Raw genomic sequence first — 24,965 nt, 5'->3', positions numbered from 1 at the left:
ATTAAGGCGCTCTTGCATTAACTATAGAAATTAGGAATAAGTATCTGTTAATGTTCAACCTGCCATAAACTACATACTTGATTGGTCCCGGCTGATACAGGCCGATAGACGATCATGATGATGATGACATGTATTTGAGTCCTATAATGTGAAACACTGCAAATATACATTTTCCTCATTGATTATGAAAATCGAGTCCCAATTTTTATAATGTTCACTTCATTTTATACATCTCTGTCTAAGATTCCTGAATAATAGATATCATGGAAATTCATCATTCCTTTGTTCAGTTATTCCCCTTTTGACAAAAATGCCCCTGCAGTTCCAGAGCAAGCTGCTAGAGGGCCCAGACCTACAGCACTTCTCCCTTACAAGCTATCTGCCATCAAAAATCAAGACCATAGCACGTCCAGGTAAAAGATGCAGAAAACGGAAGTGTTGCTGCAGTACCAAGGTCGCATATCAGGGGTCCAAAGTTGACCTTGACCTTAGCATAATTTATGAGGAAATGGTATAATAGACTTCTTTGCTGAGACTGTCATACTTTGAACGACTTGTCTTTTGTTGGTATACAAGACGATCGACTGATATATTTTATGCAAATCAATAAGAAACATTTATGATACGTCATTCGAAAAGGTTGACATCATTTGGCGAAGGCATTAGGTCTCTACATGGGTTCCTCATTTGATATGTCACGCAGACTTGGAAATTAAGATTCCCAGACCTCAACTTGCCTTAAGGATGACAGATGCCATATAGGAGCAGGTTGACATGCTGACAAGGACGACACTGAGTGATGACAGACTCTTGGACAAGGATGACGTGCGATTTTACGTTTGTGAATATTATCAAATAACTCAACCTTAATCTAACAACGATGTAAGGTGGATAGAAAGACAATGGCTTAATAGTGGGTCGATAAAGTCGCTTGTGTTTGGAATCTACGCACACACACACACAACCACACCCATGCACACACACGCGCACACACACACAGACAACTCACACAGCTCACATGCCTACGCTAACACGCACACACACAAATACATACATACACACACATAAATATACATACCCATATACATACTCCACACACACATGCATACACATACATACAAACATATATACATACATACATACATACTTTCATACACACATGCACACCGCACACGTACACACAAACATACATACATGTACACATACATACATACAGACAGACAGACACTAACATGAACGCAGACTCACAGAATGTGAAACTTTCCTATTTTCTAAATACGTTAAAGTATTCTTGTGTTTGGTTTGCTGATAGCACGTCTTATTGACATTGACAGCTGTAGAGCCTACTGTCCAGATCGGTGTAAAAGGTTTTCTTCCACAAGCATGTAGTCCAACCTCAGCTATCTTACGTCATCTCCTTCTTCTTCTTCTTTTGTGCAAAATTGTCTGCCTCAAACAGCAACTCAACCGGAGGAAGATTCGACCCTGGTTCGACCCTGGTGATGCATTAGTACTTAGCAGTTGGCCTAATCCAAAGTTACTCGTCAATAATAGCGTAGTATGTCAATACTTCAAGTAGCCGAGGGAATCAGAGCACGTAGTTTCCTGAAAGCAAGAGATCGATGATACACACTATCAGTAAAAACTTACCGAACGAACGTTGAGGATTCCTTTCCTGCGGTATGGTCCAGATGCCGGGCAAGGCAAACACAGTGAGTGATTTCTGCCTAAAGATCATCGCATAAGGACACGTTTCACCAAATGCCCATCTTCAGATACACGTCAATCTCAAATACTTCTAAGATACTTTATCTACGTATACTCCTCAGACATGTGATGTTCACGCCCATGTGTATTCCGGTTTTCGACTAGTTTGTCCATCCAACTAGTTGACAATAGAATTCTGTATGACTTGTGTAATTCAGTTGGAAAAATAGGTTTGGAAAGAAAATAATGATGGTATAATTTTCTCCAGGTCAATATAACTGCTCGGGCCTCACCGATTTGAATTGCGGGTATTGATTTTAAGAAAGAACAATCCTAATAAGGCACTGTCTTTCTACCTATCATAAACCGTACGTTGTTATATTCAGGATAATTCATTAAAGAATCATGAAGTTTCTTTCACGTCTTCTATCTCACCCAGAAAGTCGAATAGTCCCCACTGAGCCTGTCTTTTGACATTTTCAGCATTCAAAGATCCTTCATTTCGAATCGGTTTATTACACCCATACTATAGGTATAGGTGAAATATATTGTTTTCCATGATGTTTCTACTTCTCCTTCCTCAAAATAGATTCATCCGTCATTTTTGGGCCAAATGACCTTTGATTTGGCACAAAGATTAATAAATAAATGAATAGATAAATAAAGGGTAGAGTGGGTTTTTTCCTTCGTTTTGTTTCGATAGAGGCCGTAAAAATGGTTTTATTGAGTATTTTGGCGGCCATGCTTGACCAAAAATGCACATTTGTGCTCCTGTGCCCTGGTATTACACCCGGATGACCTTAAATTTAGACAGGGCGTGTTCCTAACATATGCACAAAGGACTTTAACTCCGCTTCAGGCATAAATCACTACTAAATTCCTAATTTTGATTTTCGGCCATTTTTGGACAAATAAGTATGCATTTGGGCGTCTGTGCCCTGGCATTACAACCGAATGGACTGAAATTTGGTGTAGGCGTGCCTTGGAAATACTAGCATTGGACCTTATGAAAATAGGCATACAATACTTCAAAATGATTAATTTTATGGGTTTTTGTTTTCATTTTTAGACCAAAATATAAAAGTTTCGTTCCTGTGCCCTGGTATCATAATTACAACCGAATGATCAGGGTTTTGGTATTGGGTTGCCCTGGACATGTACCCACATAATTTCATAAACACGTTTGGCATACACCACATCAAAATTAGTTATTTTGGGGTTTTGGGGGCGTTTTCAGACCTAATGTGTAGTCTGGAAGAGTCCACTTTTGCACGGGGGAACAATTTTCAAATTCAATTTTGACTGGGGTGATGATGCAAAAGTCCACTTTTTGAGTGGAAGTGTTTGTGGACTGGTCTATATTGATGTGGATGGCACTGGAAGTGTCCATTCTTGCACGGGGGTGTTCAATTCAATTTTGGACTGGCGTGATTGCACAAAAGTCAATTTTCCAAGTGAAAGTGTTTTTTGACGTCCATTTTAATGGGGATGGTCCTGGAATAGTCCATTATTGAACGGGGGCACAATTCAATCTTGAACGGGGAGATTATGCAAAAGTCAATTTTTGAGTGCCTCTGAACTGATTGATTTTACATGGAGTGCTGCTGGAAGAGTAAACTCTGCCTAAATAGCAAACAGTCTGGGAGTAAGAGTCATGGTGAAAGTGCACGAGCAACCAAACGAGAGGTTCACATAGGTCATGCTGGGTGCCGAGATAGTGGAAGAGGTTGTAGAACCAGCTGTTTGGAGTACCTTCATCACAACAACGGCCAGACTGCCCCGCCCACTAGCAGCCATGGCACTAAAGCACGCCACCTGGAAGGAGAGGCAAAACTGCAGCACGGGGGAAGGAGAATAGAGCACACGGGAGCTGAGAGTTGAGTACATACGAGAGGAGAGCAAGCCACACATGAGCTGAGAGGAGCTGGGCTTTAACTACCCCCAGCAAAAGCTACAGCACAGCCTCGGCAGAAGTTAGGCTGCGAGTTAAACTCACAAGAGCTGTGGAGAACTGAACTGTGTGGAGTCACAAGGAGTTGCAGGGAATGATGCAGAAAGGGACAATGAAGGTTGAAAGTGAAACACAACAGAACTGTAGAGATCTCTCAGAGTTATTTGTACAACGCTCAGAAGTAGTGACGGGAAAAGACAGTTTTATAGATATGATACGATAGATCTGATTGAATGATTTTTAGTGTCCCAATGGTCACCGGTAGACTAGACGTGTGGGGCATGGGATACCCCCTGGTAGGTTCGTTCACCTCCCCTTAAAAGGATTATAAATATGAGTACGACATGACAACCATATAGGAATATAATTTATTTCATAAAACAGGATTGCTATGTACCACATGTTAATCAATGCAATGCTCTCCCAAGGGAGGAATAAAGTACAAGAAGAAAAAGAAGAAAGAAAAATGAAGGAATCCTGTGAACGGGCAGCGCATTATATGTATCAGTAATGTATGACAAACACACAGATAGCGTACGGATAGCTACAAATAGAAAATTGATGCAAGGAGAGTAACTGAACAAAGGAACAACGGATGTCTTTAATATCTAAAGATGTGTATGAAGAAAATGTATATTTGCAGGGTTTTCCATTATAGGACTCAAATATGCGTAACGTCGATGCATCTTCTGCCTGGTTGATTAGTGTCTGTACGACACGTGCAGTCCTCGCAGAAAAAGGACGATGTGAATGTGGACGATCCGAGTAGCGCTTGTTTATATCCCCCCGTGATATGACGAGTGCCCACCAGGAGCCTGCCTGATGCCTGACCGTCGTTCGTTGCCGTAACAAATTTTACAAATACACCCCTGCAGTTACAGAGCAAGCTGCTAGGAGGCCCAACTCTATACCACTTCTTTCTTAAGCCCCTGTCACACTTGTGCGTATATACAAGCCCGCATGAGTTGCGTATTAACATGATTTTGGTTTAGGTTAAGTTTGCAGCCGATGAAGTTATTTCTTTGGTTTGATAACTAAACTGCTCAACGGTGGGTCAAAGTAGAAAACAAAATTCCTCCCCGCAAAATTTACTTAAACCAAAAGAATGTTACTGCGGAACTCATGCGTACATGAATATACGCAAAATCAATACCGTAGCACGTCCAGGTCAAAAGATACAAAAAACAAAATTTCTGCTGCAGTACCAAGATCACATACCAAAGGGCCCCAAATGAACCTTGACCTTCGTCTTCCCACCTACCCACGCACCAAATATCATCATAATCCTTCCAGGGGTTCTTGAGTTATGCTGATTACAAACATCTGAAACACACAGACACACAGACAGACAGACACAGACACACGCAAAAGTATATGTCTCCATTTTTCATGGATGTAATCATCCCTTTCCAAAATGGAACCTTACAAATCTGACCCCATTCTAAAATTGACTCTCCCAAAAAACCCATCAAATGTACCATTATCAATATTATATTATAAATTCATATGCAAGTTCATGCCCGAAGGCTAATTGCAATTACATGGTAGAAACATATGGGACAAAGTAGAGGGGGCATTAATACCAACTTTGTAAAATGCGCATTTCAAAATGTAGAGATGGTCTATCTAAGCACAGAAATCACAAAATTTGGACAATCATTGGACTCTAACCCCCTTTGCATAACCCTTGAAGTTTACAAATGTTGTGATTGGGAATAGTCAATTTTTTGCAATCTTAATAGTCTATATTTTTGTGGAGCATAGATTTGGGGTTCAGGTATTCACTGTGATGCCTCAAAGTTAAAACTTGAAGGCATCAAGTATGTTTACTAGCATACCTTTATACGTAGTCGTAGTACAAAGTTCAGGGGGGGGTTAATGTAAAGACATTACCAAATGTTTATATTTTCCTATTCAGAGAGACAGTCTCCATATTTCTAGGTGCGGAATTCAGCAAAAACTGCACTTCTGCGAAATAGTGTGACAATGGACAGTAAATGGCGGTGCTGTACCAGAGACTACTCAAGAACTAGTTAGAATTGGCTACATCTAGGTTTGACTTTTTTGGAAACAGAGGAAGACTTTTCGTAAAGTTTGTTGGCTGCAATTTTAAGAGGAAAGTTGAATGTAGGAAAGTTGGGGTAAGTCATGGTGACTTCATTACTAATAAACAACCCGGATCTTTCGTCGTGGTTGAATAAACTGATTTGGAAATGTGTTTCGTCTTCCAGCGTATTAGACGTACAATGTATGCGTTCTTTCGCACACTGGTAGTCTCTTGTATCGCCCTACCTCTACTTCTGGCGGGTGAGCGCTGATTACCTCCATGGAAAGTGGAGGTATAGTATTTTGTCCGTGCGTGCGTGCGTGTGTGCGTGTGATGAGGTCTCTGAACTCTTGTTCTAACTTTACAGATTCCAGAGCGCAAATCGAAATCAGCAAACTCTTAGTACTTATATCTGGTAGTGTATAGAGTTTTACAGGTTTTAGAACCTAAACCGACCTGTATCGGTACTTAGATTATCTAGTATGAAGGAACTTCTGCATATACATATCGTCAATTCTTGTCCTTATCAAGCTACATACATAATCAGGGTCACAGAGTGAGTTATCGGAGTACCAAAGATACCAGTCTTCACTACAAGTATTTCTTCAACACAATGTTCTTCTGTGGCCAATTGTATCGTAGCTATGCTGCAGCAAAAGTCCGCATACAAAATGCACCATTCCAAAATTATCTTTGCCACCGAGTAATGGCTTATTTTATCCCAAATTGACTTTCCTCATTCGACTCCATGGAATAGAGAGTGAACATAAATATAAGAAATATTATGATATTCGTCCATTCATCCTTTTAAAATAACAGAAAAGCCCTCTGACATTAGGACTTTTAAAGGCCAACTTTAATTAAAAGTAGTCAGGAAAGGTAGCTAAAGGAAAATACATTTTTTTATGTCGATGAATAATGTGTTCCTTCTGTTCCGTACAGACGTGTGAGATCAGAGGTTGTCTTGCACAGCTTTTCGTCTTTAATCCCAGAGTAGTTAAGGATGGTTCCCTTGACGTGATGTCGACACGCACGACCTCTTTACGCGAAGTCGGTTCCATTAGACTATTTTGATCTTTAACTCGAGACGCGCTACGGTTAAGAGTAGCTTAGCTACGACAAGAGTCAGCAGATATCATACCTCCGTGAAAGGTTTCTCGTATTTTTGTTTTTGAGGTTCATTTATTAATTTAAGCAAGTAAGATTTTGATTAACATTACATGTTTCCTATCACTCTTCAGTGAGCATGACTGGCATATGGAAATATATAACTACCAAATCAGAGACAAACAGGCAGGCCCAAAACAGTTCCTCCTTGTAGATCTTTAGTAGTAGCCTCTTCAATTGACCCACTGGTCTGGAATTTCTGTCAGCCGCAGAGAAAGTTGATATATGACTAATCATACCAACTCTGAATTTTACTTCCTGTCACATCCGCAACTCTGGTCTTTTCTTGTCCCTGTTACTCTGTGATGACACGTACAAATATATAGCAGATGGGAATAAGAGTGGAAACACAGTCAAACAGTGATTCAATTCTAGATTGTCATCAACAAGTCAAATTTAAACCGTTGATTCTAACGCAAAAGTGTCTTTATTTTGAGACGATCACTAGAAATTAGTAGTGGAAAACATCTGACTATACATGAGAAGACAGGCAACCTGCCCAGGGATGAATTTAAACAATATGTGATACTTTAGAAACCATCATAGCGTCATGTCAGCAGCCGCAATGCTGTCATGTTATTCATGCAAGTTTTACTTTGATTTGCAGGTATTTTGCGAGTTTTGCTTCAGACATGATGTCGGATTCCATTTCTGTCCCATCACACTTCCATCACAAACACAGAAAATGCATAGACTTGAAGACGCTTCTTTGGAAAAAAATCGTCTTTATAGAGAAAAACCTTTTAGGAATTAAGAACATTCACACTTTAGCCATTTGCGATGTTAGCCTATTTCTACTCAACACGTTTTTAACTGTTTTGGACTCCGCAGGTAGACAGGACGTCGACAGAGGTTGACCACATGTCACTAATAGAATTGATACAGCAACAGACCACCAAATGTTTGAAGAAGATGAATGAAACCTTCCAGCGCAATGGTAAGTGAAGCTTCAATGGAAGGCTTACATTGGACATGTAGAGCTCTCTGATACTACAAACAAATTCCAACCACTATCCATCGACCAACCTCCAACAGAGGAACAAGTACAAGGAACAACTACAATCGGCAACATAAGAGCTGATTTAGAAATTGTTGCTGTACGTCTTTAATCTAGTAAACGGTTTTAAAAAGCTCAACATGTAACATGGCATGCATACCAAAAGCATGTTTCTATTTGAGTACTATTCACAACTTTAGATCTCAATAGCTGTAATGGAACTATACTGCCATATAAAAAGAAAGGTAAAGTGGCCCCATAGCCTTTTTGAGGCGGTAGGACGTAGAGGCAGTGTGTTGTTATCCACTGTGTCTAATTGTGCCTGTACGTGTGTGTGTGTGTGCGTGCGTGCGCGCGTGTGTGCGTGCGTGTGTGCGTGCGTGTGTGCGTGCGTGTGTGCGTTCGTGTGTGCGTGCGTGCGTGTGTGCGTATGTGTATGTGTGTTTCTGACCGACTTGACGTCTACTAACTACTAACTTCACCAGTTCTAAGAGCGACCTCTTTTTTGTTTGTTTGTTTGCTTGTTTGTTTGTTTGTTTGTTTGTTTGATCTGTCTTATTGGGAACTAGAGTTCCGCGACCCCATACCTTCGCCAAATAATATTAACTTTTAAGGATGATATATCATAAAGGTTTTTCATCGATGATTATGCAAACAAGGCTGCACATATTGTGTACCATATAAGTTGTTGGTCAAATAACACAGGTCAAAGGATGGAAGTACTATATTGGCAAAGAAGGCTATTCTAGCAGTTTATTATCAGTTTCTTGCCCTGGTTTGCATACTTAATGTTTGATGATGATGACCTCAACTACCTTCGAAATGCCGCAAGTATCAAAATTACTGTCATATACCACTTCGGAATTATAGAATTTACTCATTTATCAAGCAAATTATGTTGTCATTTGCATAATTGATATATCAATCGGCGTTCCTCTCCAAGTAAGTAACAGTTCTCACTTCATATGTTTTGAAGGCCCATCATGAAATAAAGCAGTGCCAAAATGCATCTGTTGATCCAAAATTTCCAGCCGTAGTCACATTGTCCTTATTGTGTCCCCATATGTAGGCCGACATCGCAGACATAGCACATTGAAAGGGAATTTCAATTTTTTCCTCAATAATTATGAAAGTCATTTTTGCTTAGAATGCATCTCATTATGTCAATCATCACCTAAGGTTCCTACCTGCCAAAAACAATGAAAATTCACCAAGCTCTGCTTTAGTTATCCTCATCCCAAATTTTCCAGTTCGAAACAAGCCGCTAGGGGGCTATACTATTACAACTTTGTTCCTGCCCCAAAAGCTATCCACCACTCAAAATTCACCATAGGACATTCAGAAATGCAATGCAGCGGACTTATAAACTTTCCTCATTAATCATGCAAATTAGCTACTGATTTTCATAATTAGCACAGGAAAATCATCATTTGAGCTATCTACATATCAAAAATCATCTGTCAACCCCTTCTCTGTCAAAGTTTGAAACAAAATCAGCTCAAGCAGTTAAAAAAGGCCGCTAGGGGACCCAAACCCACACAACTTACTTTCCCTCCCCAGAAATATCTACCGTTCACAAGATATCAAACCCGGAAGTTCCGTTGCAGTATCATAGAAAGTTACTAGGGGCCCAAAATCTGATCATTTCGAGGTCTCGCCACCTATCGAAGACGAAGACAATCCATTTGGGCATTCTTGAGTTATCGTAGTGACAGACGGACACACACACACACACACACACGCGCACGCACACACACACACACACACACGCACGCACACACACACACACACACACACACACACACACGACCGCTGTGCAAAACATAACATTCTTGGCGAAGGTAATGGCACGTACACTTTATCCAGTTCTAATGTCTGAGCCCGTATCACCAGTCACAGGATACTGTCATGGCGGACCTGACTATCTCGGTTCCTGTTGGCCCGATGCTGCACCTGGCCAAGTCGTGACGTTGCCCTGCCCTGAGCACATCGCCTTCTTCAACCATTCCAGTAAGAAGCTACAAACGTACCTTGGGTTAATTGTTTGTAGTAAGCTCCACATTATATTTGATATACATTTGTGCAACGATTGACAGACCTACAAGTCTTCACTTTCGAAATCTTTGAAAAAAATCGAACTTAACCAGCAGATTCAGTAACTGTCCGTCAAATGCTGTTTTAAATTGATAGATAATGTGTAACGAAGATGCAAGTTCAATAACTGGTTTGGATTTGTCTATATGGCGCGGATTGTGGTGGTCTGCTTGAAACTTCAATGACGATCCAGCAGTATACATTTACACTCACACACGTGACGTAAAGAACTTCTTTAGGTTGTTGGGTGATTGGAATATAAGGTTACATCATGACCTTAAGGGCAGTTAAACGTTAACAAAGTTTCGGTAACTTTTCAGCTACCTTCCTTGCTGGAAGTTCATTTTGACCCGATCGTGAGTTCGACTTGTTATCTGACACACGTCTGTCCTGTAGGATCGGTGCAGAGGTTGTGTTAGACTGGTTATCTGACACACGTCTGTCCGTGTAGGATCGGTGCAGAGGTTGTGTTAGACTGGTTATCTGACACACGTCTGTCCGTGTAGGATCGGTGCAGAGGTTGTGTTAGACTGGTTATCTGACACACGTCTGTCCTGTAGGATCGGTGCAGAGGTTGTGTTAGACTGGTTATCTGACACACGTCTGTCCGTGTAGGATTGGTGCAGAGGTTGTGTTAGACTGGTTATCTGACACACGTCTGTCCGTGTAGGATTGGTGCAGAGGTTGTGTTAGACTGGTTATCTGACACACGTCTGTCCGTGTAGGATTGGTGCAGAGGTTGTGTGGAAACGGAAGCTGGATCATGAACGAACTGAACCAGACCGAGGACTACAGATCGAGCGGCTGTTACATCCCAGAAGAGAAGCAGCACATGGTTGGTCTTCTATCCTTTAGAATGTTGTTGTCCTTCAACAATCTTGTGCAGACTGGAATTATTTAGAACATGTTAATCCGAAAAGGTATGGGTCGAGATTTCTGATTCTTTATTTGGAGGCATACTGAGCACAAGACTGATCATTACTTTTACTTTTGGACAGAGACAATGACAAGGGGGCACTGCACTCAAGTTGATAAATTATTTCAACAGTGACACATACAATGAACAATAAGCTTAATGAGGTGGAGGTAGGAGCAGTGAGTTGTTTTCCACCGTGTCTAGGGCGCGGCATTGGAAGGTGGAGCCCATCCCTCTCCTTCCTTCGCCTGTTACCTCCCCAACCTAAGTCAGGAACACATTTATACACCTGAGCGGAGTGACGAAAGTCGTATTAAGCGCCTTTCCAAAGGACAGAGCATGATTGGTTTAGCTCATGGCTGGCACGTTTTGTCCTCTCCGTATATCTGTGCCTGTTTGCAAGACCCTCATTTGGAGAAACAAAGTTTACGGGTTTAGAAGCACGTCGCTAAAAAGTGCCGAAGTATCAATCCGCCAGCAACACTTCATTTCTAGGTAGGGATTGTGGCTACTGGTACAGGGCTATGTGATGAAATGTTCACTACTACAATGACTAATTGTAACAAGTGCAGTGTAATGTGTAATATAATGATTAATATGCCGACTTCTCACTCAGACGGACCTGTACACGGTGCAGATCATCTACACAGTCGGGTACTCCCTGTCCCTGGCGTCCCTCACAGTCGCCGCGGGGATACTCATCCGCTTCAGGTCAGCACGCTTCATCACTTGTAATCATCGCACAGAGAGAGATCTAGGACTTGCGGGCTACATATTTGAATGAGAAATGCCCGTAAACCCTTGTAGCGTTTCACATTTACTCGTGTCTTGTTACCTCCCTGGACTGAGGTAGACTTTTTGGTATGTTTGTCTGTCTCTCCGACTGTCTCTCTGACTGACTGTCTGTCTGTCTGTCTGTCTGTCTGTCTGTCTGGTTGCTTGTTCAGTCTTGCATATTATGTATTTTGCGTGTGCTAGTCACTTTCATCGCGTGTGACAGGAACTCGAGTTCAGAGTTGCCAGAGTTAGTAATACATTAACCTTATGATGGCAACTAACATACAATCCAGGTCAGGGGATCAATGAAATAGTCTGCTAATTGCTTAGAAGATATTGGCTTTTGCCTTTATATATGAACGGTTTATTTCAGAAGGTAAAAAAAATGCTCAACAGTAGCAGTCAAAAGACTGAATTGTTACGTCAGAATCTTTTCGAAGAAATTGTACCTTTCCAGTCTGTATCTGTATCTACATTTTGTTTGTATTTAGCCGGTTTACCCGCCATTCGGCGTAACACACCAGGTTCGTAGGCGCGCGGCCCAGCAGCAAATGAATTCGCTGCTGCTCGCCTCCGGGCTGTGAGTCTATTTAACATGTTACACACAAGTCTGTATAATCAGCCATTTCATCTCACCATGGACTTATATTCTTTTCCAGTAGATGAAAAGAGCTACATTTGCCTTTCTGGCGCTAAGAGTAGTCAGATTTCCTCTTCTTTCGTTGACTGTCAGAAAGGTCAAACAAATATTTATGACTCTTCGCTTAGTTTACGTAAAAAGCTGCCCGATTGGATTGATGTAATGATACCATGTTAGTTACCAGACTGACTGGCGATGCATTCACACAGCAACCCTGACATCAGTAAGTTATATCAGAAAATATCGGAAAGGAAGTATCGGTGTTTATGTACAGTAATGATTAATATCTTAGTCTGTCAGGGCATCTGTATGCTGGCTTACCATACAAGGATCAAGGTCAAGGAAAAATGGGCCACGAGACATCAGATACTATGTGGCAATTAAGCCCGGTTGGTAGTGATCCACACTTTATTGTACTTATGCAAGAGGGTAGGTTCCCTTGTACGTTGGCTCTATATGAACTACACAAAACGTACACCGTTGTTTCTGCATCGCATTAGTTTCACCCCTTCCCAAGATGCGTACACAATAACAACACATGACACTTATAAGTATGGGGGGGAGAGCGCCGCCTGGTTCAGGCATTGCGAGAGACAACTTTAATGCCAGTAGTGTCAAAACAGACCGAAAGAAAATCCACATAGACCGAAACAGAAATGTCACTTGCATAATGCAATGTTCTCATGATAAATTCTCAAACAGATCAAATATATTCCATTCCGCACTGTAATCTCATCCAAAACAGAAACTCTCAATTCATTCCAGTACTGACATTCAATCCACCAACATATAAGAACCTCTGCTTCAAGCTTTACATTTAACACAACGACCTGACTAGGTTGTTTGCCGGCTACGCAACCCCCAAAAAAACCTCCCATTGTATTTGAAGGCCAAAAAAATAGGGGGCGTACACCAGAGCCCAATGCAATACAACTTTTATCTCTGGGGTTTTTACTAAACAACACATTTAAACAAACAAAAACAAACAACAAAAAATACAAGTGAAGCGGACTGTTGCAGCGACCTCGAATGAACATCCCAGCATGTCTCGTGCTCTTATCCCTTGTCTGCACTCGCACACCTGGATGCCACACCCTCATCAGTCTTCACCTGTGTACAGCTCAACATAACCATGTAACTGCACAAACACAATTTCACGCTAATGACTTCGTCAAACGCGTGAAAATGTGATATATCACCACTGAAGGGAGAACAGCTTTTTGTACGGTTAAACTCGATCAAGATTTGAAAACGCCATTCATTCAAATTTCAAAAAGTGTTGGTATCTTGGACTGTCTCACCGTAAACCCCCAGATGAAACACATCGAAGGCTTGGAAAAGCTTTAAAATTAATCACTTCTTTTTCAACCACATAGCTCTAGTTTCATCACTATTACAGATGAGAAAACAATAATTACCTATTTTTACCCATTTAAGTTAATTAGTCAGTTATTGTAATAACTGACCACTTGTCATTCATTATTGACCCGCCCCGAGATGTATATGGTGTCGCAAAGCCTGGTCTTTTGCTATTATCACCAAGTGAGTGAAATCATATACACCGAGTACTAGGCGAGTCATTAACATTATTATCATATAGCCTATTCAAACTGACCCATAAACGAGGTACAAATTCATGTATGACGCATAGATCCTTTGATACTATACATGTAAATACATGTGTCCATTTTTTAAGAAACGCATTTGAAAATTTACATTTGTCCTTTTGCTATAAAGACAAGATTACAGATTTCATTTTGAAACCTGAGACAATATTTTTTCTTAACTTTGCAATCTTGGCATGTCAAATCTTTGTCAAGTCTATTCTACTCTTTTCATGATCATTCCCCTCTGCTGTTTGATCTGTCTTCTATTCTGATTGGTCAATGTCATGTATATCTCTCCTCCTGATTGGTCAACATCATCTGGCCATATAACTTATAAGGGCTGTGGGTTGTGTCGAGAATACTGTTTTCTTCCCTTCCGTATACATTTGACTTGGATTGGAATCATTGTTCTAAATCGTCATGTATTTGAAAAGGATTTTGCTTATGTTAGCACGGTAAACATTTTTGAAGAGCTAAACGTGCTTCAAATGTTAATAAGAAGAGTCGCCCCCCCCCTAAATAATGGAACGGTCAAACGAGTCAGTTATTGTAATAACTGACCACTTGCTAGTCATTATCAACCACTTGTTGCACTTTTATGACGTTAAGGCGTCATGACCGATATGAAATTGTGATATCTGAAGACGACATCTGGCTACATGACAATGAAGTATTAGCCCCACCACACTGCATCCCGTCGGAAAGAAGATTCCTGGATATTCGAAATGCATTCTAAAGTTTTAATGCATTCCAAATATGTATCCGGAACTACATCCACCTGCACCTGTTCGTCTCCTTCATCTCTTGCTCCCTTCACAGGAAACTCCACTGTATCCGGAACTACATCCACCTGCACCTGTTCGTCTCCTTCATCTCTTGCTCCCTTCACAGGAAACTCCACTGTATCCGGAACTACATCCACCTGCACCTGTTTGTCTCCTTCATCTCTTGCTCCCTTCACAGGAAACTCCACTGTATCCGGAACTACATCCACCTGCACCTGTTCGTCTCCTTCATCTCTTGCTCCCTTCACAGGAAACTCCACTGTATCCGGAACTACATCCACCTGCACCTGTTTGTCTCCTTCATCTCTTGCTCCCTTCACAGGAAACTCCACTGTATCCGGAACTACATCCACCTGCACCTGTTTGTCTCCTTCATCTCTTGCTCCCTTCACAGGAAACTCCACTGTATCCGGAACTACATCCACCTGCACCTGTTTGTGTCCTTCATCTCTTGCTCCCTTCACAGGAAACTCCACTGTATCCGGAACTACATCCACCTGCACCTGTTTGTCTCCTTCATCTCTTGATCCCTTCACAGGAAACTCCACTGTATCCGGAACTACATCCACCTGCACCTGTTTGTCTCCTTCATCTCTTGCTCCCTTCACAGGAAACTCCACTGTATCCGGAACTACATCCACCTGCACCTGTTTGTGTCCTTCATCTCTTGCTCCCTTCACAGGAAACTCCACTGTATCCGGAACTACATCCACCTGCACCTGTTCGTCTCCTTCATCTCTTGCTCCCTTCACAGGAAACTCCACTGTATCCGGAACTACATCCACCTGCACCTGTTTGTCTCCTTCATCTCTTGCTCCCTTCACAGGAAACTCCACTGTATCCGGAACTACATCCACCTGCACCTGTTCGTCTCCTTCATATCTTGCTCCCTTCACAGGAAACTCCACTGTATCCGGAACTACATCCACCTGCACCTGTTTGTGTCCTTCATCTCTTGCTCCCTTCACAGGAAACTCCACTGTATCCGGAACTACATCCACCTGCACCTGTTCGTCTCCTTCATCTCTTGCTCCCTTCACAGGAAACTCCACTGTATCCGGAACTACATCCACCTGCACCTGTTTGTCTCCTTCATCTCTTGCTCCCTTCACAGGAAACTCCACTGTATCCGGAACTACATCCACCTGCACCTGTTCGTCTCCTTCATATCTTGCTCCCTTCACAGGAAACTCCATTGTATCCGGAACTACATCCACCTGCACCTGTTTGTGTCCTTCATCTCTTGCTCCCTTCACAGGAAACTCCACTGTATCCGGAACTACATCCACCTGCACCTGTTCGTCTCCTTCATCTCTTGCTCCCTTCACAGGAAACTCCACTGTATCCGGAACTACATCCACCTGCACCTGTTCGTCTCCTTCATCTCTTGCTCCCTTCACAGGAAACTCCACTGTATCCGGAACTACATCCACCTGCACCTGTTCGTCTCCTTCATATCTTGCTCCCTTCACAGGAAACTCCATTGTATCCGGAACTACATCCACCTGCACCTGTTCGTGTCCTTCATCCTCCGTGCGGTGTTTATCTTCATCAAAGACGCCGTCCTGTTCGGGGGGATCGGACAACCGACGTACAATGATTTTAATGGAGACAGTAAGGTGAATCAGGATCTTTATTCATTTATCTATTCATTTCTTAAACAAAATCAACTGAGACCCCATTGAGATCGCTGTTAGATCCAAATTACACAACCAAATCTGTAGAATATCAATACGCTGTTGCGGTAAAACCATACCTCGCAGGCTTGGAAGAAATGTAATATTTTGAACATACACAGGCACACATACACACACACACACACAAACAAACACACACACACAACACACACACACACACACACACACACCGGAAACACCGGCCACATGTACAGGTGCTGCAATGTAGGCTAGGTAGTGGCTGTGTAGGGTTCTCTTCCCTCGCCTTCCGCGCCTCCCGCCTGGGTGCTGCGACGAAGCTCACATACACATACACACATCAGTACACACATCAATACACACACATACACACACACACATACATACACACACGCGCATACGTACCTGCCTTTTTTTTCGTTTCGTTCTCGTCGCCAATTATTTCATTAAGCCGGCGTCACAATTCATGCGAGCGTCGGCCGAATTTGTATATCGCCCGAAGCTCGCCGAATTTCAAAATCGCCCGAGCGTCGACCGTAGTTTTCGCTAAAAATCTGCCCCGTCACAAATTGAACGGGAATCAGGCAACGTCCATCGAACACTAATAATTATAAATCTCCCATGAGATGGTACAATCTCTTTGACGCGGACGAAGTCAGTATCGACTAACCTGGTAGAAAGCCAACATTTGGATCATCTTTGATTTCTGAGTTGTGGGAAATATGTAGGCCATTAGTAGAGTGGACGGGCACAGTGAAAATAATAAGATTAACGAGAATTTTGTGATAGACCAACTCAAGTGCTTCCACAGAAGCCACAAAATCAAAAAACCCGTCTACTTGACGTAAATGCTATGATTTTCACCAAACAAAAATCGACCGAAGCTCTGACGAACGCCGTCCGAGCTTTGACCGACCGTCAAAAGACCTATCGACGCCTCGCCGACACCTGGGCGTGCTTCGGCAGACAAATAGTGTTTTTTTGTTAGATTTGCAATGAATTTAGACTTTGAATTAGTCATTTTGTGAAAAAAAAAACTTCAGAAAGTCAAGTGTTATTTTAGCCTCAGTTCATGAATATAAAGATTGGCACATCCAAACCAATAGCAAAAAAGAAACAGGAAGTATTGTCCTTTGTGTCCACATTCCATTTATAATGATTTTTTCAATGAATATTTAACTTTGCAATTGAATTGTCTTTCATTAGAAAAGTTTGGCAGCATTCTTTGTTTGTTTAGACAAGCGATGGGAGATTGCTGTCTGCTGCCTATGATCTAATTATGCATGGTAACCATGAGGGAAACAAGACCGATCCGATGTGAAACAAGTACCAGAGTTAGTCTTGCTGGGAAGATGAAAACATCCTTTGTACTTCTTTTGGCTTAATCTAATACCACAATTTAGAGCACATATTTTTGTGCTGCTCATTAGAACGCAACGATGACACACGTGGCACACATACACCACATTTAAAGTTAAAGTTAAAGTTAAAGTTAAAGTTAAAGTCCTCCCCGCACCATGACGGTGCATAAGGCGGCGCCCATCTCCGTTTCGGCAGCCCTGGACCACACAACTTTGTGCAAGTCACTACAGCAGGGGGCTAGTCCCCTGGTAGTGGCGTGTGTTTTACTACCATACTCCTTCCCAAATTATGAGTGCTAAGCAGAGAAAGCAGTATGTACCATTTTTAAAGTCTTTGGTATGACCCGGCCGGGGTTCGAACTCACGACCTACCGTGTGCAAGGCGAACACTGTACCCACTAGGCCATTGCACATACACCACATAGGGAATAGAGAATTGAAGCAATGATTACAAAGCCATCAGAGATGGTTTTACTCCCTCGAAACCAAAGCGTCCTCTGATATGCATAAACTGCATCAGCAACAGTTTATTGGAATCCAAGTCTCTTCTTTAGCTGTGTACTGAAAGATAGACGGGTAGACAGACAATAGGCACACAGACAAACGAAAAGTGATACTTCACTTCACATATTATATCAACATAGATGCTAAATCGCGCTTCCTCTAAGACATTTTTTTCAAAACTTTATGCATAACTTTCTGAAACATTGTTCTAATCGTAGATCGGATGTAAGATCGTTGTGACGCTGTACAACTACTTTATCGCTGCCAACTACTTCTGGCTGCTGGTGGAGGGACTCTTCCTGCACTCCCTCATCGCCGTCGGCTTCTTCTCCGAACGGAAGTACTTCCGGTGGTACATGGTACTGGGATGGGGTAAGTACATCCGGTGGACATCGTACTGGGATGGGATAAGTACATCCGATTCACGTGGTACCGGCTGGGGTACGTACATCCGGTGGACTTTGCAATTGAACTATGAAAGGATCGATTCTTTTTGTGTTAGATGGTGCCGGGATGAATGGGTACTCCCGTTTGCACATGGTACAAGCATGGGTAGGAATCAAAACATCAGGTTACAAAAATTTACCCTCAAATGCTAACCAGTTAGGTCAACTGTCATTAGATGCATTCCTGACAAATTCTATACTGCTAGTCTGCAGATACCCCCCCCCCCCCCAACCAGAGCCCTTGGATAGGTCCTACAGGCTTCAGACACCTAAAACCCACAAGGTAGAGACAGACCATTTATTTAAACTAATTCAGCAAATACAGAGTATATCCTACCACAGCCACTCCTATACTGCCCAGATTTCACACAAAAATCCCACCAAAAAGGATTTTCAATGGTTTAAACCCTTGTTTTTACTTAACTTTCCAATATAGGTGAAAACTGACAAAGATGTGCAATCACGAATGACAATTTCAGAAGTGTCGCTTATATGTGGTGCTCTGTGCTGTTTCAGGTACACCTTGGTTGTTCATGATCCCGTGGATTTCAGTCCGAGGAACACTCCAGGACACACGGTGGGGCTACTGTCTACAATCTGCATCACCTAAAATGGTCAAAGTACACTTCTTGGACATGATATCTTTCGCCGTGACTTTGATACACACAGCAATTCCCTTGTCTCGTGGGATGAAAGAATAGATCATCTACCTAACATGTTAACGTTATACTTCTTTTGTCCTGATTGTCTATTTTCCGTCTGGTCCGAAGGCCCCGAGGTCATGTCCTGCACTCGCTCTACATCATTGTGCTCCCAACTGCGGTGTGCTGTCTTGCCATTGATTTCACTCAAGAAACCTGCCCTTTACAACATCGTCTCATTTGATCACAAACAAAACACTACTTGAAAACCAGAACACTCCGTTCAATGCGTATACAGAAATTGGCGTTTAACTGATGATATATTTTATAAGACAAATTCGACAATGGGAATGATGGAATGTGCCAGCGTCATATAATGATTGTTGGATAGTTACCGTGCTAATGGCCAATTGTCTGTTTTGTAATTTCCACAGCTGCTGGGAAATCAAACACCTGCAGTACTGGTGGATCTACAGGGGTCCCATCTTGGTGTCTGTACTGGTAAGGGCAATAGATGTGTTTGATTAGGGTAGAACAAATTATGCACATGGACAGCCAGCAACGACATGCTTTTTTTTTTCACATTAACTGATTGAAATTTCACAATCATGACATATTCGAATCGGGGTTGAATGAACGCTACTATTTTCGCGTTTTTCAAATCACGAAAATTGCATAATTTACATGAAAGCACTGCAAACTTTGTTGTTATCAAAGTATAGTATTTCATAGTTTTCACAGCAGCAGATCATTCAAGTACCTCGAGACCAACATCGAGGACAATCCCAAGGCCTATGTCAAATCCATCAGACAAGACTCTACTGGCACATCAGCCCTAAGACACCAGGGGGTGCTAACATCTGACACCAAGGAAAAGGCTGATGCACTGGGAGCCCAATTTGAATCAGTGTTTACCAGGGAGGATAAATCCACCGTTCCTACCCTTGGCGAACCCGTAGCTCCAACTATCCCCCCCTTAACATCTCAGTGGAGGGGGTAGCCAAACAGCTCTCTAGTCTTAATCCCAACAAGGCCAGAGGACCAGACGGAATACCACCTGAAGACTGTACCGAGCAAATTGTGCCAATACTACAGACAATATTCTCCCAGTAAATATCTACGGGAGATGTTACTGAGGATTGGAGAACAGCTAACTTGGCTCCGATCTTCAAAAAGGGTGACAGAACAATGCCTTCCAACTATAGGCCGGTGTCCCTGACGTCGGTCTGTGGTAAAGTGCTCGAACACATCGTGCACAGCCACATGATGAAACAACTAGACACTCACGGCATTCTGTCCCCGGCGCAGCACGGTTTCAGGAAGGGTCTGTCCTGTGAGACCCAGCTGGTACTCACTCTCCAAGACTTGGCCAAGAATCTTGACCATAACAAACAGGTCGATGCTGCGGTGCTTGACTTTAGCAAGGCATTTGACACCGTGCCCCACGAGCGGCTGCTGAGCACGCCCGAGCACTACGGCATTTCAGCCTTGGCTTAGGGCCTTCCTCACGGAGAGAACCCAGAGGGTGGTATTAGACGGTGGAACATCTAAAGCAGTCAGAGTAACATCTGGAGTTCCGCAGGGTACAATGTTAGGCCCTCTGCTCTTTCTTCTGTACATTAATGACCTCCCCAACTCCGTAAATTCACACGTTCGATTATTTGCCGACGATTGCTTGATTTATCGAACCATCAGCAAGCCCTCTGACGCTCAAGCTCTACAGTCCGATCTCGATGCGTTATCAGAATGGCAAAATCGTTGGCTCATGTCGTTTAACCCCTCTAAATGTCACATATTTCATATCGGCCGTAAGAAACACCCCACCCTAACCCAGTACTCCCTCTGTGGAGAAGCCCTTACCGGTGTTACGTCCCACCCCTACCTTGGAGAACAACTGTCCGACGATTTGCGGTGGGACACCCATATCAACCACGCCACTAGTAAAGCCGGTAGGGTTCGAGGGGTCATTCGGTGCTCTTTGACCCACTGTCCATCTAGGGTCAAGGCCACTTGCTACAAAGCGCTGGTGCGACCTCACTTGAAATATAGTGCCATCGTCTGGGAACCGTACACCACCAAAGGGATACAGGCGGTGGAGGCCGCCCAGCGCAGGGCCGCCCGTGTGACCCTAAATTACTTCCGGCGGACTAGCAGCGAGCCACGACCTCAAGTTTTATACCATTCACGCAAGAACCGATACATATAAACACTTCTTCTTTCCCCGTACTATCCCCCAGTGGAATACCCTGCCTGGCACGGTTGCGACGGCTCCCACCATTAAGTTGTCCCCTGCCAGGCTGGAGCCCTGCCCGCCTTAGCCCGGGACGTCCCCCCCCCTACTTTGCCCCTGAAGGGGCTATTTGGGGGGACCAGCAATGTAGATGTACAGCAATGTAGATGGAAAGTCAAGGAAAAGGTATTCCCACATAACGCTAGCCTTTTTCAGGCCGTAGAGGCAGCGTGTTGTGTCTAAGGCACGGTGTTGGAAGGCGGAGCCCATCCTTCTCCTTCCATCGCCTTTTACCTCCCCAACCAAGTTAAGTACCCATTTTTACCCTTAGGTGGAGGAAGGAAAGTCATATAAAGTACAATTCCCAAGGATGCAACGTCAAGCAATGTGGCCTCTCGATTTCCAGTCCTCTGACCAAGCCACTCGGCCATTCGACGTCACTCATTGGCGTCGTCAAATAAGCGTAAATGATTACTGCCAATAAATGACTTGTTTTAGACACACTCCATGGTAAAACAATAGGGTTTGAACGTCTCACACCCTTTCTCATATATCAGACCATGCATCATACTTGGCGCGAGGTCTATAGTTCTTACAGAAACACTGTTGTTCCACCCTATTCTACAGATAAACTTCATCCTGTTCCTGAATATAGTGCGGATTCTTGCGGTGAAACTACGAGAAGCCAACGGAGCAAGAGAACATTCGCAGCAGTACAAGTATATATTCCTCCTGTTTCGTTTTCTTCTCCAGATACGTATCAGATGAAATGATTACCTTTGCCAAAAAGGTTATATTTTCAGTAGCGTTTGCACTACAAAAAAAGACATTCTTGTTTTTACTTGTTTTTTCTTTGTTGAAGAAAAATTATCTTCCAGAAAGAAAATTATTCTGTGTGCAAGAATAAGAACGAATAAGGAAATGTCAGTGAGGACGTAACAAATATAAACTTTTTCTTAGAATATTTTTCTCTGACCAAGTTGTTTTTTCTCACACATATCGACTAGAAACCTCGAAATAAATTTTCTTGTTGTTATGATTCTTCTATGGCACAGAATTTTCATCTAAGATATAATAAATTCAGAGAAAAATATTCTAAGAAAAAGTTTATATTTGTTACGTCCTCACTGACATTTCCTTATTTCTTCTGTCCTCAAGAATAAATTTCTTACACTTAGAATGAGTTTCTTGCACTAAGAGTGAGGTTCTTGAAATAGGAATACCTTTCTGTCCTCAAGAATGAATTTCTTACATCTAGAATGAGTTTCTTCCACTGAGAGCGAGGTTCTTGAAATAGGAATACCTTTCTGACCTCAAGAATGAATTTCTTACACCTAGAATGAGTTTCTTGCACTAAGAGTGAGGTTCTTGAAATAGGAATACCTTTTTGTCCTCAAGAATGAATTTCTTACATCTAGAATGAGTCTCTTCCACTGAGAGCGAGGTTCTTGAAATAGGAATACCTTTCTGACCTCAAGAATGAATTTCTTACACCTAGAATGAGTTTCTTCCACTGAGAGTGAGGTTCTTGTTGTAGGAATACCTTTCTGTCCTCAAGAATACATTCCTTAAACCTAGAAACAGTTTCTTGAACTAAGATGGGGGTCTTGAATCAAGAATACCATTTAATAAATCAATGATAATATAATGTAAACATGTTCCAATCATATTCATTATTATTGATCTAATTGTTTAATACACAGTTTTGGATTTTTCTTTCTAAAGCCCATTCTTAACCAAGGATTGCAAAGATTAACCAGTTTGCAATACAATTGTTTCGATAAATGTTTCACATTTGATTCTCTGTGCTCATACAAATAACTAATTGTCCTTCTAAAACTGTCAGTTCTGCAGTGTTGTAGCTGTCCTTCTTATAATCAATGACTTGTAATTGTTGAAAAATTTTCCAAACTTTAGACGGGGGCATCTTCTTTGGTCCAACAGGTTTCCAGGTCTAGAAAAACACACAAAAACAGATGACGATGACTGTCATTTTCCTACATCGCACCCCTCCCCCATATACATGCATGGGGATGGGGGCTTGTGCATTTGCTTGAAAATGTTATACTTTAATATACTTTTTAGTACCTTGTAGGTATTACTGCACTTAACGCACATGTTCTGCAATTACTGGTTGGCATGCAACCACAAACACAACAAAGGTTTCTAAGCCTAGAAAAACACACAAAGACTTAGTGACTGTCATTTCTTATATCGCCCCCCTCCCCCGTATACTGTGATGCATGGGGGAGGGGGGGTGGCTTGTGCATTTGCTTGAAAATGATATACTTTAACTTTTTTAGTACCTTTTAGGTATAACTGCACTAAACGTACATGTTCTGCAATTACTGGTTGGCTGTATCATGCAACCACAAACACAAAACTAAGAGTATCTACTTGGGAAATAAGTTATTTTCATGCAAGACAGGCTATAACATACCTGGAGCATATCTGTTGATGGCGTTGGCCTGAGGAAGCATTTTGGAACTCAAAACAAGTCATCTACGTTGTGTAGTGAGTCCCACATGATACCAAAAAGTGTCCTCACGAAACTAGGCACATCTTTCCCTATTATTGTAAGATCTAAAGCGCACATCAGGCAAATACAGCCGGAGCCCAAACTCAACAGTCCACATTCAAACTGTCTACAGCAAAGGATGATGGGAGTATTAAATTAGCATAATTTACTTTCTTCTTACAAGAAAAACAATGATTATCTTCTTGAACTTTACAATTTTAAGAAAATAAAAGATATCATGCAAATTCGAACTTTCATTTTACTTTCCATCTTTAGATAACACAGAAAAGCAGGAATCATCTTTCTTTAACTTTGTGGAAAAGGAATTCGAACAGAAAAACACTTGGGAATTACTTGTTTTACAGTTTCTTGATTTTCTCATTTTTCTTAACTGTATTTGGTCAAGAAAATAACTGTATTTGGTCAAGAAAATCCTTACATCTTCTTAGATATTACTAAGAATTGCAAGAATCATATTTCTCAGACTTCCTAAATTAAGAAAACAAGAAATGTCAAGAATGTTTTCCTAGTGAAATGAAAGTCTAAAGAAAAATTCATGTATGGCAAGAATAAAAATCTTAAGAGTAGATTCTGTAAAATACTCCATTTGACCAAACAAGAAGCAAATATTGTGTGAAGAATAAGGAAGAAAGATTGACTAGAATTTCTAGAATATTCTTGCTGATAAAAAATCATACTAGAAATCCTATCTTCACCTAAGAAAAACAAGAATAAAACTCTTAATGTAAGATTTAACATTCAAAGGTTTTGCGTAAGGTTTCTTGATTTTCTTGAAATTCTTTATGGAAGAAAATCTTTCTCTCAATAAGAAAAATCAAGAAAACAAGAAAAATAAGAAAAAGCATTTTTGGTAGTGTGTTTGTGTGTGTGTGTGTGTGTGTGTGTGTGTGTGTGTGTGTGT

At 41.9% G+C, this 24,965-nt stretch overlaps 1 protein-coding gene and 1 long non-coding RNA gene across 6 annotated transcripts in view; one reads left to right on the top strand and one right to left on the bottom strand.

Annotated features, from left to right (window-relative positions):
* The window catches only part of LOC136446729 (secretin receptor-like), an 83,272-nt gene that overhangs the window by 14,560 nt on the left and 43,747 nt on the right, over positions 1 to 24,965 (top strand). For 3 of the 5 annotated variants that reach the window (XM_066445257.1, XM_066445254.1, XM_066445258.1), the window contains exons 3-11: positions 7,704 to 7,809; positions 9,763 to 9,879; positions 10,689 to 10,798; positions 11,496 to 11,590; positions 16,163 to 16,307; positions 18,427 to 18,580; positions 19,171 to 19,231; positions 19,730 to 19,796; positions 22,153 to 22,244. In XM_066445257.1, coding sequence (XP_066301354.1) covers positions 7,704 to 7,809; positions 9,763 to 9,879; positions 10,689 to 10,798; positions 11,496 to 11,590; positions 16,163 to 16,307; positions 18,427 to 18,580; positions 19,171 to 19,231; positions 19,730 to 19,796; positions 22,153 to 22,244 — 947 coding nt within the window. The remainder of the gene's footprint in view (positions 1 to 7,703; positions 7,810 to 9,762; positions 9,880 to 10,688; positions 10,799 to 11,495; positions 11,591 to 16,162; positions 16,308 to 18,426; positions 18,581 to 19,170; positions 19,232 to 19,729; positions 19,797 to 22,152; positions 22,245 to 24,965) is intronic. The other 2 variants (XM_066445256.1, XM_066445255.1) reach the window with 2 other exon arrangements.
* LOC136446735 (uncharacterized) lies at positions 23,131 to 24,927 on the bottom strand. The gene is made up of 2 exons (XR_010757642.1): positions 23,966 to 24,927; positions 23,131 to 23,479 (listed from the first exon to the last, which is right to left on the bottom strand). It is a non-coding gene; the product is annotated as an uncharacterized lncRNA (long non-coding RNA).

The sequence above is a fragment of the Branchiostoma lanceolatum genome, chromosome 13, assembly GCF_035083965.1.
Source record: "Branchiostoma lanceolatum isolate klBraLanc5 chromosome 13, klBraLanc5.hap2, whole genome shotgun sequence".
Classification (NCBI taxonomy): Eukaryota; Metazoa; Chordata; class Leptocardii; order Amphioxiformes; family Branchiostomatidae; genus Branchiostoma; species Branchiostoma lanceolatum.
This window is presented reverse-complemented; position numbering and strand designations above follow the sequence as displayed.